We start from the raw sequence: 19,255 nt of genomic DNA on the forward strand, positions 1-19,255 counted from the left end.
TATTTGGCTCTGATGAAAACGGTTATTTATCAACAAAGGGTTGACTTTGTTCTCTCACCCTTTTTTCTACCAGGAGAATAGACTAGCAAGGATACCCTGAATTTTTTCATTTCAGTATCACAAGCACAAAGAGAGCTCCCTTTAGGCAACTGGGTCGCAGCACAGCGGACTGCAATTCCTAATGCCAAGACAGAGTTTATATAGGACTTATTCTACTTTAGTCTTTATTCTCAGGGCCTGGCAGACAAAGGTCCCTGCTTAATTCTCAACTTACTAAGTATAAAGAAAAAATTCCTTAAAATCTTATTTTTTTTTAATAGACCCATAATTAAGGGCTACTGCTCTAGAACATCTTCTCCTTAAATGACGAGAATCCTGCATACGCTAAGAAGACTAGTTAAAATACTGGATGTACCAAAGTAAGCTTTCACCCAGTGAGCCTTTTTATAAAGTAAGTGTACACATAAGATTTTTATCAAGATAAACACCTAGGGATTAACAGTGAGGTTTCCAAGAGAATGAGAATAACTTCATTTTGATTTTGAGATGGCTTCTTCTCAAATCTTACTATTTGAATAAATCAGCTCAACTTTAATTTATCCAGAAAGAAAGAATGGTCACATTACTGAAGTCTAATTCATCTTAAAGATTATAGCAAAATATTATTCAAGAGGTGACTACTAAGTTCTGCATCTTGTGGTATAGGTAGCAATTTCAGCACTTATATTTTCTTTTGTTTCACAGGGAACGGGGTAAAAGACTAGAAATAGAAAGTAAGTGATAGAGAACCAAAAGCTTCCTACAGTCTGTCTGGAGGTGATATATAAATTCAAGTATCAAATTATAAAACTGTACCCAAAGAAAGTGTGTACCAAATGATAATATAGGCTCACATTCTCTTGTCTGAAAACCTCAAGATCATGTGTTCCATAAATCAAGAGTTTTTTCAAAAAAAAAAAAAAGTTTTTTCAGTTTAGAAAAGTAACAGTGTCCCTAAGCAGAGTACAGGGCAGCATCCTGAGTCAAATACATTAATATTTCAGCAGTGAAAGGTATGAATATTCACAATAGTAGGATAAATAAATTCATGTCAGTTCTGGTTAGGTTTTTAGACTCTGAAATTATACACAAGGGATTGTGGCCCTGTAATAAAATCAGTATCAGCTATATAAGCAAAAAAGTTTTATACCCATGATCCTAGATAAACAGGCAGAAGGGGTTCTTTCCTCTGTTGAAGAAAGAAAATGGCCATCAGGGCAAACACATAAGGTGGCAAACCTCCTTCTTCAGGGCGATCTATACTGCAAAGCTACAAATGAGAGAAAAGAGGATAAGCATTCTTTTGTACTTGTCTAAAAGTACATTCTTTTGTAAACTTGTCATTTACGCAATTTGGTCTAAAACCCGTTACTTCATTTCCGTGTGTCAAATGATTTACCCCTCCAAATGAAACTCCACAGTGACAAAGTACTTCCTTGTACTTTTGGGGTAACCACATATTGTGGTTTTGAGTGACAGTTTCAATTTCAAATTTTTCATTTTGTTAACTAAACTCATTTGTGAAGGGCCCTAAAAATAACATTTGCTGTTTTATTTTTTTGATATCCATGGTAAATCCATTCACTTGGTTCAAAAACTTGTTAATGAAGTCAAAATGATGGTTCAATTCCAACTGTAAGCCAACCGGCTTTGCTCAGTTTAATGGTCCCCTCACCCTTAGCTACTACCTTGAAAATGCATGCTTTGGTCAGAAAGGTGATTAGGGGAGAATGTAGGCAAACTCATTAGCGCTGGCAGAAATAACAACTTAGAAAGCATGGCCTACTTAGTGATGAAGTAGGAGGCTGCTTTCAAAGGATAGCACATTGTGATTATCAATTCACCCAGTTAAGAGTGGGACATCCTCTGTCCCTGCTGGGTCCTGGACCCAAGCAACAGGAACTACGTATTGTTACTGCCATGTCTTAATCGGTAAAGCTTTGGCTTTTCTCTACACAGAATCTCAATTTTATAATCATGATGGGACCTGACATTTTGGGTAAGTGTTAGATGCTCTCATGCTTATTTGAGCATTTCAATAGGATACCATATTTAAAACACTGTAGAAATGTAAAGCAAGATTAGATAGTGGCTTTCATTTTTTGGGAGTCTCTGGGTATATTACTGGAAATGGTATGAGAAGCTTTATCTCAAACTTTCCTGTGCCTGAGAAATCACTTCCGGGAACTAGTTAAAATGTAAACACTTGGTGGGTCACATGAGAGTAATGTACTTACTATTGATGAGATTCATCTTATGAAACTGCAGCTTCATTTATAAATGCTTTTAGACATTGTTTTTTCCTCAGCAAAGACCTGGTTTATTTACAGTGTATTTGATTCATATGGTACAAAGGTAGGAATATTGTGATGAGTATATTTTCTTGATCTGCAGAAAATGATTTCTTAACCCACTTGTGGGAGTCCTGTGCTCTAAACTGACTTTTCACTGGTGGCCATAATTTCCCTTAATCCACACACGTTTTTATCAGGTTTTCCAGACAACCTACATCAAGAATCTTTAAGCAGCGTAATTTTGTCTCTCTTAATTGAGCAGGACAACGTGAACAAGATCCAGCCCCAAACAGAGACTAAGGGATGGGGGGCTTTAGCTAGTGAAGTTGATCAAGCACAGACAACCTTATAAATTCATGCAATAAAGTGAACTTGCTTCCAAGGATGTCAGCTGAGAAATCCATAGAAATCCCTGCTACACAGTTAACATGGAAAGAATTATGGTTTGAGATAGACTTGTACAAAAAAATAAGATTCTGGGAGAGTTGCATTTTTCTGAGGGTAAAAGGAGTGCCATTCTACCACTAGAAAGGGGGAAACAGGAGAGGGACTGACAGAATTCTCTTCTGCTGTTATTCAAACTATGTGTTTTTGAATTTGCCTCCAGCTGATGAGAGTAATGTTAGATTTAGGACACATCACTGAAATGCCAGCTGCTTGCTTCCACTAACAAATATATGGAAATAGCTTTCTAGGTATTTTTTAAACCATCAAAATTTTACTTTTGTTTGGTGAGGGATCAGAACTACAAAGAAAAGAAAAAAAAATGTAAACACCTGGGCCATAACTCTGGGATTTGACTTACAAAACTAATTTTTAATAAGCATCATAAAGCATTTTGATCTTTTGAGCAATATGTCATAGTGAAATAGAAACTGAGTTTTTCTTTCTGTACACATTAAAATTTCTGTTCTAATACTCAGATGCCAACTCCCTTGATGTCTATAAATATGCATCCAAACATTTAAGATTAAATGAACCATGTAAAAATCAAAGCATACTGCTTATGCACACATAGAATGTGCATTCATTTAAAGAACTCAAACCTACCTTTGCCCAGTACCTAAATGCAATCACCAAAGGAACCAGCTTTGATTCTAGTTTTCCAAGTGCAGTTAAATGATTTGTTGTCAGACAAGCATTTTCATTTCCTGCACTCACTTTACAAAGAAGACCACTGGTAGGGGTAGAGGGTGAGAATGGGAAGGAAAAAGAGAAAGTATTATACAGGTATCAGGTGTCTTTTACACCACCACCAACTAATTTACACTGATAATAAATACTTCTAATTCACTAAACCTTTATGGGTCATCTCAATATTGGATTAAAAAAGATAGGGCAGCTGTCTTCTGAGTAAACTTTATTTTTCAAGAACTAAAACTTCATGTTTTCATATAATAAAACTATTTTGGGGGAAAATGCAAGTAAGGAGAATACTGTAAAATGTTTCAAATGGGAGTATGAATTCATCTTTATAAGGGCAAGAGTGTTTCCCCTAGTTGGAGGAATCTGCCTAATGGCAAATCATTACAGCCTACAAACTACCCATTTACAGTGGTAATGGTAATGCTTCCAGATGGAGAGAGAGCCGGGTGAACTGTTACTCAGCACTGTTTAAAATGCTTCTAAAAAGGATGGCAAATAAAGGTGATTAGAGCAAGTAACTATTTGACAGAGTTGTTTTTTACTGAAATGGGTCAAAATGCTTCCTTCCTACAGTTTTTCTTTTTAACTAATTTTACTCTTTTAAAAATAAAACACTTTTTTCCTCTTGCGTTAAACACCAACAGTAGAGGGAGAATGCTAACAGGAAGCTTGTGAAGTTAACCACATAGGATCTTACAATTCTAGAAACTGGACATTAAGATGGAGTAAAGTACAAGTGCTTTTGGCAAGTTGGTACTTAATAAACAGCTTAAAGAAGCAGAGACCTTTGCTTTTCTCTGCACACCACCACTGGCACCCTAGCGTGGAAATCTGCATCAACATCAATAAAAGAGTCTGGAAAAAGAAAAGAATATCAGATAGGTTAGTTAACTAAGCCTTTGTTTAAAAGCACAACTAGATAAAGTACAAGTACCAGTTGTGAATTATCTGTTTGGCCTTTTGAAAGACCATTACAAAATAAGGTTCTCAAGAGATGATTACAAAATAAAAGTGACTTGAAAAGGAAAAAAGTATTATATTCAAGAATCAAGTAATCACATTAATTTAAAACCCTTATTTTGAAAAACTAATGTCTGATTAGAAATGACTACATTATTGAATTAGAACATTTAAATGTTACATGGGTAACATAATTAGAAATATGAATAGGACATTAAAAAAAATTGCTGCAAAAGCTACTAAAATACGTGGGGTCAAAATGCATACTGACTGAAGTAAGAAGAAATGTTTAAATGTTTCATTCAATCAAAACATAAAGGATGGGAAAGACTAATTCAAGGGATGAGACAATTTAATGAGGCCTACGGAAAGCACAGAAGCCGTCAAGCCCCAGTTGGACATTACTCTGGACAACTGATAAACCTAACTGGGAACAACTATTTGTTGATTCATTCACCTGGGCTAGGCCACACTACTTATTATTTGTAAAGTATTAATTTAAACCATGGAATAAAAAAGATTATCTTTTAGTTTTTTACCCTCAAGAGTAAATTTTACATATTTTGATTCTTTTTAGTCTCAGCCTAGGGCAAATATAATCTTTATAAATTGTGACATTATCACCAAGCTAAAAGCTTTACTTACAAAATAATTATTCTGCATAGTAGGACAACTAACAAGACTCTAATTAACTTGCTAATAATTCATGGGCATTTGCTTTAGTTTTTTGTTTGGATATTACCCATATAAGTAAATCAAAAAACATGACTTCCTATTTTCAAAGTTTGAGAAATAAGATATATTCAAATTATAGACAAAAGAAAAATTTAAGAGCAAAATGTGGAAAGAATTTGGCCTTACCACTGTTCTTTAAACATTCTTGGACAAGTAAGAGAACATCTGGCTGAGACATCTAGGAAATAAAATCAGTGAATATATCAAATAATCCATAAGTACTTTTGCTTCACTGAGATAATACACAGTCATCTGAAGTTACCCAAATTCCTTTCCAAATTAGAAAGCACCTTCCTACCAGAGTAAAGGAATTAATCATTGTGCTGTGTGCACACATCAGACACAGTGAGATGAGCAAAAAGAGGATGAGTGTGGGCAAAAAGAGACCTACTACGCAGTTAACTCCTGATTCACTAATTCCTGAGGTAATTAGCCTCTCAGCAAATCTCAAAGTTGTGGCTAGAGATTGTCAAACTGTTAACAATATTACTTCTTACTCTGTGAGACTACTTCAACATATTGCTTACCGGGGTCTCCACTTTAGTCTTGCCTTTCTCTATTAATCCTTGCTCCACACAGGAGCCAAAACCACTTAAAATCATACATTAGATCTAGTTGTGACCCTCCTTAAAACTCTCAATCTGGCTTCTTAATGCCCTTAGGTCAAAATGAAATTCTGGCTTCCTGTATGTTGGGCCCCATACTACCCCTCTATCCTAATCTTAAGCTATTCTTCCTCTAGGTCCCTTCACCACAGCCCTTACAATTTTCCCTTTAGCACCTTGAATAGGCCAAACTCATTGTTTGCAAATGATGTGCCCTTAGGCTGAAACACTCTTTTACCCTTTCACTGTCCCCACCCATTCTCATCTTTTAGAGTTCAGTTTAAATGTAATCCCTTCAAAGGGGCCTTCAGGGCAGCTATATCTACACTCTTTTATTTTCTCTCACAGAACCTTGTTTCCCTGCATAGCTCTCATTATAATTAATTATACAAACATAATTACTTATCTCCTTCCCTACGTATGAATTCCTGGAGGGAGGAATGATATCTGTTTTGTCCTCTAGAACCTAGTATGGTGCTTGACATATACTCAAACTCACTGAATATTTGCTAAATGAATGAATGACATGAAATCAAAATAACTGCTATACTGGTAAATTATTAAGCAGAATTTAAGGTTAAAAGAACAGTAAAATCCATTGGTCAGCTGACCAGGTAGCTACAGCAGTCAGGGATGGCAAGGAATGAGAGGTTGTGAAACAGAACATCTGGGGGAGGAGACTAGGAATCATTTTTATTTTTAAGTAGCAACCCAAGTAAATGGGCATAAACCATTTGCAAACTGGCCTGCAGGAACCACCAGTAAGTAAATGGATAATCTACCAAAGTGCCTTCCAGTTTTAAACTTCTGACTCATCAACATCTTTTTGAACCATGTTTAAACCAGAAATCTAGGCTAGGTGTAGTTCTTCAAAAGCATAATTATTGGGCTTCCCTGGTGGCGCAGTGGTTGAGAATCTGCCTGCTAATGCAGGGGACACGGGTTCGAGCCCTGGTCTGGGAAGATCCCACATGCCACGGAGCAACTAGGCCCGTGAGCCACAACTACTGAGCCTGCGCGTCTGGAGCCTGTGCTCCGCAACAAGAGAGGCCACGATAGTGAGAGGCCCGTGCACTGCGATGAAGAGTGGCTCCCGCTTGCCACAACTAGAGAAAGCCCTAGCACAGAAACGAAGACCCAACATAGTAATCAATCAATCAATAAATAAATCTTTAAAAAAAAAAAAGCCTGTGCCTTTAAAAAAAAACCATATTAAGATGGTTTAAAAAAAAAAGCATAATTATTTTTACAAGGTGGGTGTATATAAGAGGAGACTCAAGAACAAATTAAGCTTGCAGGTCATAAATGTTTATATAGATACACAATTTGAAATCTGAAATCCTTTCCTGCCATTGGAAAGTTGACTTGTCAAGATAATTTAATCCTTTCAAGTTAACAGACCTAAATAACCCCATCAGATTCACATGGTTAGAAGACCAGTGTCTGAAGAAAGTATGAAAGATCTGTAGAATAAAAAGAAATGCTCTAAAATTGAAGGCATGCAGGAGAACATAAAAACAGCAATTTTAGGGAAAAAAATTATACTTTTAAAAACAATGCAGTTTTAGAAAAAAAAAATCACACTTAAACTGTCCTCAAATATCTAAAATATATCCATATATAGCTCACATTTGGGAAAAAAAAAAATTTCTGTACCACTGTGAAAATTCTAACATTTCACTTTGTACTTACAATGGCTGGAAATTGAATGTCAATGTTTATATCTGAATTTTTGAAACCCAATCTGCTACAGGATGACCCATATAATCTCAGAGAACAATCTAAAACAAAAAAAATTGAATAAATAAAAGTCATAAATAAAGTAAAATTTCTCAAAAGTTATTACAAGACACTGCTATTTCAGAAATGGAACCATCAATGAGAACTACACACAAAAGAAAAACACTGTTCAAGTCTGGCATAAGCAAAGGACAGGAATGGGTGACTCTGCTCTTGTCTTCATTTTATTTTATTTAAAAGGGAAGACTGGGCTTCCCTGGTGGCGCAGTGGTTGGGAGTCCGCCTGCCAATGCAGGGGACACGGGTTGGAGCCCTGGTCTGGGAGGATCCCACATGCCGCGGAGCAACTGGGCCCGTGAGCTACGGCTGCTGAGCCTGCGCGTCTGGAGCCTGTGCTCCGCAACAAGAGAGGCCGCGATAGTGAGAGGCCCGCGCACCGCGATGAGGGGTGGCCCCCGCTTGCCACAACTAGAGAAAGCCCTGGCACAGAAACGAAGACCCAACACAGCCATAAATAAATAAATAAATAAAAATTAAAAAAAAAAAAGGGAACACTGCATTGACTGCAGTTTAGTTTAATAGCCACTCTTTTCATACCAGTTGTAAAACACGTTAAAACTTACTTTACTATTTCGTGTTTTGTGCAGAAAATACTATTTGAAATGATTTTTAAAATGTGGAAGTTGAAAAGGGATGCCTAACTTTGTTATACGTTTGTAAACCTGATAGTATATACTGAAGAGGTAACGCAAACACTTCACCTTTTTGAAAGCATACATAGGTATAATTTACTATAAAGATCATGTTTCAGTAAAACAATAATCACAAAAATCAGCATAAAGTTACTTTTCAATATGAATACGCACTGTATTATGAACAAAAAGTTTAATTTAACATAATATAATCCCTTTAGGAAAAGTTTAGAAAATAATTATAATATCACTGATATAACTTAAAATGTCAGGCAGCAAGTGATTCACAGTTCAGAGGAAGACGTGTGTATGTGTACCACCTATATTTATTTTACGGCATTTTTCCCAATGTTTTACTATTGTTGTGCCAAAAAATTACCCCTTCTCATCAGGGGACTTTGTATTTTTTTTTTTCAGGTTTGTTAAGTCAAACAACTCCTTTGGGTTTTAACAGGTTTTCCATGACAAAGCACATTCAATTTTACAATGAAAATCTACAGCAAAAATCAAAATTACAAATGACTTCTCAGGAACTTGTCTACAGCATAAAGGATGAGACACCTATATAGGGGGGGATGAGCAGAATCTTGCCCTTTATTTTTTTTAACAGATATATATTAATATGAATCATATACTATATGAATGATCTTTCAGTAGAACAAACAGTTTTATGGGTGGTACGGCAATAAATTCAAATAGTGATTTCAACCCTGGCTGTGGATCAGAATCACTTGTGGAGCTTTTGAAAAAAATAGTTTTCCATGGCTCCACAGACATAACTTGGAAAAATCAATTCTGCACTGTACAAAATCTCTTACAAATTAGTTTTGAAAGCTCATTTTAGATGGTGCAATTCTTTTAAGTGCGGTTAAATAGAACCTTTTATGGACACAGATAACCTGAAAATGACTCCAGGATACTTTGCTTTATTTTAACTCAAAATATTGTGTCAATGTAAATAGGTAGAAAGGTGTGGTGATCATTTTGTAATGATAAAAAATACTGTATCACTATGTTGTACACCTGAAACTAATATATTGTAAGTCAATTATACTTCAATTAAAAAAAAAGAAACTGAACTTAGAGATGGAAAGTAAATAAATAAATAGAAAGGTAAACAGATATACAAGAGTCCCATGGTGCTCTAATAATACGGGGCATGTAAATGGACAGACACAATGAAACTCACAATGAAGACAGGTTAATGACAACATATGTAAAAGTCTTTGTTACCTTAGGGTAAGCCAGGAGAAACAAAAACATACAATAAAATTGAGAGCTTCAGGACATGGCAAATCAATTTCTATTAGGCAAAAATTACTACTGGTAGGAAAAATGAATGGGGTACTTTTAGGTAGCTAAAAAGAAAAACAAATCTAGAAAATACCTGGTAACTTGTGTTGGAACACATTTTCCATGATACGTTTAACTTCTAGTCTCTGTTCCAAGTTCTCACTGTGTAAGCCAAACTCCTGTACCGCTCTGTCAATGGCAATACCAATCGCATTTATCTGGGAGGGTGTAGGCGGGGGTAACGTGGTGAGCAACTCTTCCTCCTGCTTCTCCTTTTAAGATCAATGTTGAGATTAAAAATGACTTACACAGTTTTTACCTTCTACCATTCACAGAGACAACACCCTGTACAGTATTCTGGAATATTTTTCTTAGCCCTCCTTCTCACTTTAGCTGTTTTAGTCTTCATCTTATCAAACACGCACACACTTCTTTATGCACATACAGTAATAGAGGGAAGACAGGAATAAGGAAAAAGTGTAAAGAAAGAACATTAGAAACAGCAATGGCAAATTATTTACTTTATTATTACTGGCCTAAGAACATATATCTAGGTCCTACCATTGGCTTCATTCATCCTGATACTGTCCTAAGGAAATTCACAAGACTGCTCAGCGAACGTATCTGACCAGTATAAAGTATTTTGGTCAAAATAAATTCAGCAATATAAGTAGCAAAATTACTAATACCATAATCTTAAGGGAAGTCATAAAGATGACAAGTAATAACTGACAAGTAAACATATTTGTTTGGGTTAAACTTACCTTAATGTTTTTCTTGTGCCTCTTCTCTTTGATATGCTTATGAGCAAATGCAATGGATTCAATTAAAACATCACAAAGTTTGCAGGTGTACTTTGCTGTAGGGTAGTTTCTCGGTCGCTACAATTTGAAGAGATGTATAGAGACATACACATAAGCACATATTTATAGAGACATAGAGAGAGAAAGATGTACAGAGACAAAATACAGGTAAACAAAAACTGGCCAGAAGATGATTTCTCATTCACTTTAAAAACTGTTAATATAGTACTATCCCTCTTTATCACTATGCTAATAATCATTTTTTAAAAGTAATTCCTAAAAAAAAAAGGAATTCCATTAAATCAAACAGTATCACTTTTGACTTGTAGTGCTTAAATACCAAAGTAGGATATATAGTTCATCAAAGCACATGTTCCCAATTACTACTAACAGATTAAACCAAAACAAGGATTTTAACTAACAGATGAAGGCTGTTACCCTTTGCAGCCTGTCGACGCAGTCTCTTCTCAATCGCTCCTCAGCCTGCTGCAAGCCCAGCAGCTCCTTAGTTGAAAGCACAGACTCATCAATCACAGGGCCTTCCAAGTCTCCGTCCTGTTCATTTTCCTCATTTCTAGTCCTCCTTGGCTTCCTAGGTCTGGACCTCTGCTTCTTGTTTTCTTAAGTTAGGGGGAAAATATTATTGGCAATACTGAATAACACCACTCTGAGTAAAAAGCAGAACTTACATATTTATTAATGAAATCATGTGATATCTGAATGACATCTGAACACAGAGCAAAAGGAAAGGTATACCTCTCCCGTGGATAAAATGCTTCAATGCTCTTAAGCTCCTCACATCTGGATACACCAATCCACAGAAACCATCTTTTTGGAAAACTTAAAAGAATTCTACTTCAACCATAAAATTTGATTTTATCATCTCTTCCTGGTATAGTGCTGAGCATACTCAAGCAAGAGTAAAAATTATCCTTTGAAGGAAAGTACACCTGTAATTCTAATGTAATTAATATATCATAATATATGATGTACATGTATCTAACGCTCCCTAGTATACCTGTAAGTATACCTGGTATTCTAACGAAAACTATCCACATCTGTTTTCATTTTTTATCAGTGAACAGTCTCAATGGAGCAAAGATGGACAGTCTATCTCCAAAGAACTCAGAAATCAACTCCACTCTTATCTGGAGTGAAAATCCATCACTAAATTGTAAATTTAGCATTCACATAATTGGGCCCTCCCCCACATTAATATCAAGAAGTCCAAGCCAAAACTGTATTTACCGAGGATAACTATTACCCATTTTATCTTTACTTTTATTTTAGCTTCTTTGAACAGCCTGCACACTGAGCACATTTCAAAGGAAAAAAACAATTAGCAGTTGAAATAAAAGTTTTCTACAAGTACAGACTAATTCATTTGTTTATAAACCCTGCTGTTAGTTCTATAGTCCTTATAACTAATAAATGAATCTATTCCTTTTTTAAACTTATAGCTTTTCAACTTCAGTAAAACTGAAGATGCTTGTGGGACTGATCTACAAAAAATTGTTTTTAATAGCTTTGGTAATTTCTATCAAGTTCTGAAAATGAAGCTACTAGTACCACATAAGAGTAAAATGAAATTCATTTCCTCAATTAAAATTGTGATAAATGGATTGAGTAGTTTTTAAATGGCTTACCAAAAATTACTCTCTGAAAATATAAACCTACTGAAATGCTCTGCATGAGGCAACTGCCATGTCAAGTTTTCAGTGGAACTCATTACTTGTATAACAAGTATGACTGAAAAGAAATTATGTCAGGAAAGGGACGTATAGGACCTCTAATTTTAAAAATAGCTATCGCCAACAGCTCTAAAGGAAAAGCAGCAAGCCCTGTACTCAAACTACCCGAAGATGAATATAATGAAATTCTGCAAATACAGCAGCAATTAAAAAAAATTAAACAAGTATTAGGACAAATACAGTTGTTTTTTTTTTTTAAAGCAATCAAAATGGGACAAATAGAATACTAAAAGGTAAGTAGTCAAAAACGGTCTATTGCTTTTTAACACTCCCCCTATGCCCAATTAAATTATCACAATCTTTTAAGGACAGTACTCCTGGTCCGAATAAACCTTTGAGATAAACAATTCTTTTAACTCAGAGGTGTGTCTATTCTCATTTAATTTGCTTATCATTACAAACTCTAAATAACTGCATCTGACTTCAGTTTTCAGGGCAAAGTTTCTTAGGCAAACACTCATTAAAGTTTTACACTAACATGTGCAACACCATCAGAGAAGTCCATTGTTAGTTCACAAAACAAAAACTGATATGAAACCAAATTCCTTTTCTCATCTCCTCTCTCTTGATCACAAAGGCTTCTCACTATATTTGCTATCATTTTTCTAGAAACAGTGACTTTAATTTCCCTCCAAAGAGCACAGTTAACTCATTTTGTACACAGAAGTGGATGGCTGCACAAATTCTGTCTGATGCTGACAATAACTGCAGCTACCAATACTGAGTATTTTATCATGTGACAGAGGCAATGTAAGCACTTTCTGTGCACTGCCTCAGATTAATCCCATGATCCTGTCATGGATGCTAATATTATCCCCATTATACAGATAGGGAACATGCTGGTCCAAGAAAATAAGTAACTGGTCCAGGGACACATGACTAAATCAAATAAAGGGATTTAAAACAGAGATTAGAGCATGGATGGAATTCTGAAAGTCATCTTTCTATCTAACAGTATAAGAAAAATCTCGTCTTGCAGCAAACCTAAAATAGACCAGAACTCCCCACCCTTACTTTGTTAAAAAAAAAAAAAAAAAAGGCAGGAACTGACAAGGCAATACAAACTTCTGAACTGAGTTTCATAGGCCTGCATGGTAAAAACAGTTAAAATCTCATTGGAGGGAATCTAGAAAGGCAAAGCTGGGTATTGCTAAAAAAATTCCCATAATTACTTAGAGGAAGACTACCTGGCTCATCCCAGGCTTTCTGTAGTAATATGAATTCTCTACATACAGTATTCCAAGTTTCTCATATTTTATTTGCATATGGTCCATTACTCCATTCACAAAGGACACGTGCATTTGAGTGGATATTTTCCAGCTAAGATCATTAATGGCATTGTCCCAAATATATTAAATTGGCAATCTAGGATATATGAGGAGTGAAGTAGGGGCAGTAAAGTAGAACTGAAAAATAGAAAGTTAGTATTAAAAAACAAAGCAACTCTAAGATAATTTTCATTACATCTTCTTGCATCATTTAATAAGACCCTTCCTTATTAAGATATAAGTTTGATTTAAGGAAAATTTCAGTCCCTTTAGTGAGATCCTTTTTAGGATCCTCTGAGCATAGTGTAAAGTTTATACTTTAAACTGAATTTCTCGCTACAGTAAGCAATGTTATGCCAAAGCTTAATATTTTCTTTATGAAGATTTTTCAAGGGATAGAAACTGAACAGTCCTTCATTTGGAAACTGAAAGCACACACATGTAATTTCATACAGAGCAAACACAGGAGTTTTGGATTGCCTTCCACAAAAAGATAGTAAAAATGCAGGTCCTATTCAAAATCACTTAAGCTTTGCTTTTAAGACTAGGCAGGAATATAGAATAAGAGGTTTTTGGTCTGTAAAGTCTCTTTTAATATCTATCTGGTTGCGAACTTTTGACCTATAAATCTTTCTTTTGGTAATGCTGCTTAAGATCAACTTTTTCTTTTCTGAAAGACCAACAATTGGTAACTAAATTAGAATATCCATGTCTCACCTGGACACAGTAATAAAGAACTACTTAAATATACACAAACTTTTAGAATCGAAAGGCCAGAAATTATGAATACGTGTTCAGTTCCCTCTGTCAGATTCCAGGCCGAGTTCGTGGCCAGAGCAGCACAGTACATGATTTCAGTTCCTCTTCCTCATCTACCACTCTGCATAAACAAGTCTGGATAAATTTAACCTCTCCAGAGACACAGCTACCTGCTTTGTATTGAATAAAATTGTGATTCTACCTTTGATACACCATGACAGAGCACTGCAATTCCTTCAAGTTCTTTTTAGCTTAAAGATTTACGAGGCTGGTTGATTCTTCTGTTCTTCTGCTACATGGACAAAATCTATTCACCTTTTAGAAAAAGGTATAAATAATAACTCTGGGGCAATTATTATCAAGCACATAGGGTGCTTAGAAGGCTTTTGGTTTTACTGAAACTAAAAGGACAAGCTTTTATCTTATCTGAATTTCTGACTTTCTAAACAATGTTTTTCAACCTGTTTACCATGTTCACTTTTGAGAAAAAAAAATCTTGCACTATCCTTCTCTAGAGATTGATGCTCCACACAAAAGACACATATCGCTCTGTAGCAGGAGATATATGCAGTCTATATCGTGTTTTTACGTAGAATAAGTTTTTTTAAGCTTTATATTCTGTCATTTATATCACAGATATATTCATTATTCAAGTATAAAATTATAATACATAATTTAGAAAAACACATACATACCCCTCAGAAATTACGATATATCCCCAGGGGGATATCATCACCCTCTTCTGTAAAAAGTACCAATGGGAAATATAGTTTTACTAAAGTAAAATAAGCCTTGTGGCAAAGTAAACTTTTAAAGGGAAATACATGCAACATATTGAAGTTGCCCAAATAACATGATTACAATCCTTAAAATAATCACATTAAATAAGCAGAAACTATGAAAAATTGGAACTGCATTGCTGAAAATAATAAAACTCATTTGAATGAAAAATAAAAGACATTGCTGACATCAGGGTTGTAACTTGACAAGTTGGAAACATTACCAGGGCTTCCTGCTTCCATTTCTGACATAGTTTCGAGGCTTGTCAGGTCTTTATGAAATAGTCGTCTTACAGTTCTGCACCCTCTTCCATCTTGCCACCTATACCCATCTTCACTTTCTTGAAAAGAGTCTTTTCTTGGTCTGTTTGTAACAGGAATTCTAGGTCCAGGTTTGAATTCTCTCCAACTGTCTGAATTACCAGCAAGTTCATCAGATAGCCATCTTTTACTCTGATCTTTGTGGTTGTCATTTATCCAAGCGGGTTGACTGTAAATAGGGTTCTTAAATGCATATGGATTGCTAGAAACAGCATATGGTCCTTTTCTGGGGGTATTCCCATAGTTCCCTGGTGTTCCTCTTTTTTTTGGAAGGCCTTTTTCCATTTTACTGCTATGGCCTTTAGCATAATCATCCATTATTAAATAATCTTGTTGGGGGTGACCCCTTCTGAAATCCTCATCATCTGTAGTCCCTCGCTCTTTAGCACGCCTCACAAAATAAGGTTTTGCGGCATCTCCCATGGTCTTTGACTTCAATTTTCTTACTCTTCACCTGGAAGAAGACATTTTGGAGACAAACTATAACAAGGTATCATACTAAGTTGACAAAGTACCACACATTTATTGCACAGATGCTCAAAAGCTTGTAAGAAACCCTTCTTTTCCTAATTTCCATCACGTTCCAATAATTAGTGCATTATGCTATAAGTTCGGAGGCTTAATTCTATAATATTCTTCATAGATATTATACAGATATAACAAAAGCTCTTTTCTTCAGAACCCCCCCCAAAAAAACCCCCAAAACCAAATACCTCACCCCAAGCCTATACTTTAGAGAACTCCCCAGTCTTTTAAAAACAAGCTGGCAATTACTTTTAAGTGTTACTACAAAGTAACCGAAACTTTGTGAACGCAGTACATTTCTCAACTCCACTTTTCAGACCCTTCTACGTACCCCGGCACCTCGGCTCCGCTTGTGACTATTCAGAACGACAGGCTTCGATCTCTTGGGCTACGGAGGGCTCCCGACCAAGGCTCCGCTCTGTTCAGTGGGGCTGGCTTTCTGACTAAGGGACAACTCAAGCTAACCCCCCCAGTCCTCATCCTCCCACCCCAAACAAGTTTGGTTTTGTCACGAACAGCAGTTCTCCCTCTTCGATCCCCATGGGACCGCCCCACCCCCGATCTGCCTCGGTTTCCACCCTTTGGGTTGGAGGCGAAGAAACAGGAGGCGTCTCCGCAGTCCTGGCCGAGAAGCCACCGTAGGGCCAGGAAGCAGGAAGTGACCTGTCTCCTCGATAGGGTTCCGGGGTCTCCCCGGCCGGACAGGGGGCTGGGGCCGAGTGCCTCCACCCAGATCCCTTCTTCTCCAGTCCCCGCAGGGTCTGACACAAAGTGAAGACTAGGACTCGAGCCCGAGAGCTCAGTTCCCACCGGCTCGGGGGTTCCCTGGACCTCGCAACTGGGGAGAGGAGGCCGGCGGAGGATGGAGCCAACGTATCTCCCGGGCCGGGCCTACCCTCGACTCTGCTGACCGGAGAACCCACCCAAGACCCTCCCCGGACGCGAGTCTGACAGGGACACGGGGGGAAACGGTGCCCGTGAGCACTCACCACCTCCGCCGCGGCCCCCCGCCTCTTCCTGTCCCGGCCGGGCTCCCTCTCCGTGTTTTCCTCCAGCCCCACTTCCGGCGCTCAGCGCTGTCTCATTGTGCGCTATTGGGAGCCGGCCGTGCCCCCGTCCGAGCGCTCCGCCGTGCACGCCGGAAACTCCCGCCACGCGCCGCTCCCGTTTCCGCCGCCGCCGCCGCGCGGGCGCGTTTTCCGGGAGTGGGGCGTCGGGTCTGGGTCGGGGTGCGGGCTCTTCGCTCTTGTTCGCTCGGAGCTGTCCTCGCCTGGGCTCCTCTCTCTCCTGGGCTTTAAAAGCACCGGGGAGGTGTGCCGAAGAAGTCTCTGGTTCTCCGCGAGAGAAACGAAGCCGGCGGTCGGGGCGTAGCCGCGTGCCCGGGTCCGCTCGGAGGCTCGCTTTGCCCCTGGATGCTCCTGGTTACCTCCAGGGCAAGTTCAGCCTGGGTCTGAGGCCTCGTGGCGCTTGTGCTGTTTTTCTGATAATTCGAGTGATTGAACGTCTCAGTGAGGTCTTAATGGCCGACCCTAGCTTTTAAGCCTACGCTGTTCATCCAGATCACAGTATGGCTCAGAGAAAGAAATGCTGTGCTTTTTTCTTAGATTGTGTACGGATTTGTTTCTCTTAAAAACAAAATCTGGTTTCGCAGAAAATGTGTATACGCAAAGGATGACCAAGGAGGGCATTCATACTCGAATTTTCAAACGGAGAATGTTTTAATGCAACTAGCAAACAACTGGGTTCCTTTCTTCTCGCTCTCTTTTCCATTGACTTTACCTTCCTTGCTATCTGCCGTGTTCTAAATGCTTGGAAAGCCTCGAGCAACTAATAAAATTAGGGAGCTTTGAGAAAATGCAACAGTTTTGATTTCTCTTTAAGGGTATTTAAATTTAAGTCCATGAGATTCTGTGGGGATAATGGTCTTAAAATGAGCACATTAGTACTGGCTGTTGCCAGGCACTGTTCTGAGGGCTTTACAAATAATTACTCATTTAATCCTCACAACAGTCCCACTAGGAGAATAGTATTATCCCCCTTTTAAAGACGGCGGGCGAAATAGCGTTTATGGTGAAGTAAATGCAACCGCTGGAATCCAGACCCTAATGAGGCAGAGTCTGTTCTTAACCACTGTCTGTACTAAAGGTGATTTAAAACAGGTAGGTACAACTTTTGTACAATGCTTTATCTAGATACTTTGGTTCTGAAAATACATGACAAGCCAGTAATCTGACAGGCAGACAATGGCCTTTTATAGAGTCCAAAGGGAGTGTGATGATACATTATTACATTTATTATATGGAAGAGAAGCATCACCACACCCAGCCGAGTAACTCTGTATGGAACAACCGGTTTAGGAGAAGTCAGTCTTGACTGTCTAGAGTTCTTGAGGAGCAGTAGAGGACACATCTTTTTAAGGGTTTAAAATATTTTTTATTTGCATTTTCTTCAATGTGTTTCCCAAAGCCTAACTTGTATTCAAAATGTGCTTTTAAGATTCATCTTGAGGATAAATGAGGCTCTCTAAAACAAGATGCAATACTAATCAAAAGATATTGACAGGTAAGATACCTCTTTCTGTCAGTATTGTACTGTAATGGGCATTTAAATTGGTCATGGAGTTCATAAAATCCAGGTGAAAAGTTTGGTTTGATTCTTTTTTGGATGGCACTGGAGGGAATACTGATTTTCTCAGAATCTTTGCGGTGATTGCGTCATGGTCCAGACATATTTCCAACAATTTGGAGCAGAAATACGGGGGCTGTCTGCCTTAGAGGTCATTAACAAATTACAGAGGGCTAACAGAATCTCCCGTTTCTGCCTGCCGCAAAGTCTCTTAGTTTCAATTATTTCAGGACCTTATATTTATGACCTAAGAAGTTGTGTAAAGTAAAAGAATTTTATTTCCAGTGCTTGTTTTCAAACCTTAGGAAAATCAGTGAGCTGGTATATGCTATGAATTAAAACCTAGACTGTGCTGTTCCAGAGTCAGCCATTTATTTAGGGTCATTCATCCGTTTCGTTTTTTTTCAACAAATGTTGAATTCCTGATACGTGCCTGATACATGAGAGAAATAGTCACAGTGCCTGTTTTCAAAGTGTTGAAAAATATGGTAAAGGTAAAAAATGTCCTGAAATTGAAAATTTAAGACTTTGCTTAGATGAATGTACTTTTTTTCCTCCTAAATTTGAGCCAGTGTTACTCTGGGGCTCTACTTCCCTCTGGGAACTATGGGGAAAAAAAGTTAACTTGCCAGTTAACATATCTCAAGTCTTTGCTAATTTAAATCATATCTTTGATGGTTTGGTCTCTTTTGGATATACGCCCTGTTGTTCAGATTTCCTTCTCCACTTCCTTTGCATGCTATCTAGAGAAGTGATGATCTGGAGTCATGTGACTGGAAAGAAGCGTCCCTGGATACACATCCACACGCTGTTTGAGGGAGTCCTCTTGCTTCTTTGGTCTTTCTAGGCTCTGTTCTTTGCCTTGTTGCTGGATATCGGATGCTGAGGTCTGAGACTCATGGACTCGTGGTTAGTTCTGT

General features: G+C 37.7%; 1 protein-coding gene and 1 long non-coding RNA gene across 16 annotated transcripts in view; one reads left to right on the top strand and one right to left on the bottom strand.

Annotated features, from left to right (window-relative positions):
• Positions 1-16,830, bottom strand: part of TUT7 (terminal uridylyl transferase 7) — a 60,430-nt gene extending 43,600 nt beyond the window's left edge. For 10 of the 11 annotated variants that reach the window (XM_082469564.1, XM_082469566.1, XM_082469568.1 and 7 more), the window contains exons 1-10: positions 16,700-16,830; positions 15,089-15,639; positions 10,746-10,927; positions 10,269-10,385; positions 9,599-9,776; positions 7,472-7,560; positions 5,301-5,352; positions 4,265-4,334; positions 3,384-3,510; positions 1,190-1,309 (exon numbers count right to left, since the gene is read on the bottom strand). In XM_082469564.1, the coding sequence (XP_082325690.1) occupies positions 1,190-1,309; positions 3,384-3,510; positions 4,265-4,334; positions 5,301-5,352; positions 7,472-7,560; positions 9,599-9,776; positions 10,269-10,385; positions 10,746-10,927; positions 15,089-15,608 (1,455 nt within the window). In that variant the 5' untranslated portion in view covers positions 15,609-15,639; positions 16,700-16,830. The other variant, XM_082469563.1, reaches the window with a different exon arrangement.
• Positions 16,831-17,733: 903 nt separating this feature from the next.
• The window catches only part of LOC309664514, a 97,792-nt gene continuing 96,270 nt past the window's right edge, over positions 17,734-19,255 (top strand). For all 5 annotated transcript variants that reach the window (XR_014265865.1, XR_014265866.1, XR_014265867.1 and 2 more), the window contains exons 1-2: positions 17,734-17,869; positions 18,207-18,272. This is a non-coding gene — a long non-coding RNA (uncharacterized lncRNA). The remainder of the gene's footprint in view (positions 17,870-18,206; positions 18,273-19,255) is intronic.

Source organism: Balaenoptera physalus, assembly GCF_965194825.1.
Source record: "Balaenoptera physalus genome assembly, chromosome: 7".
Lineage (NCBI taxonomy): Eukaryota > Metazoa > Chordata > Mammalia > Artiodactyla > Balaenopteridae > Balaenoptera > Balaenoptera physalus.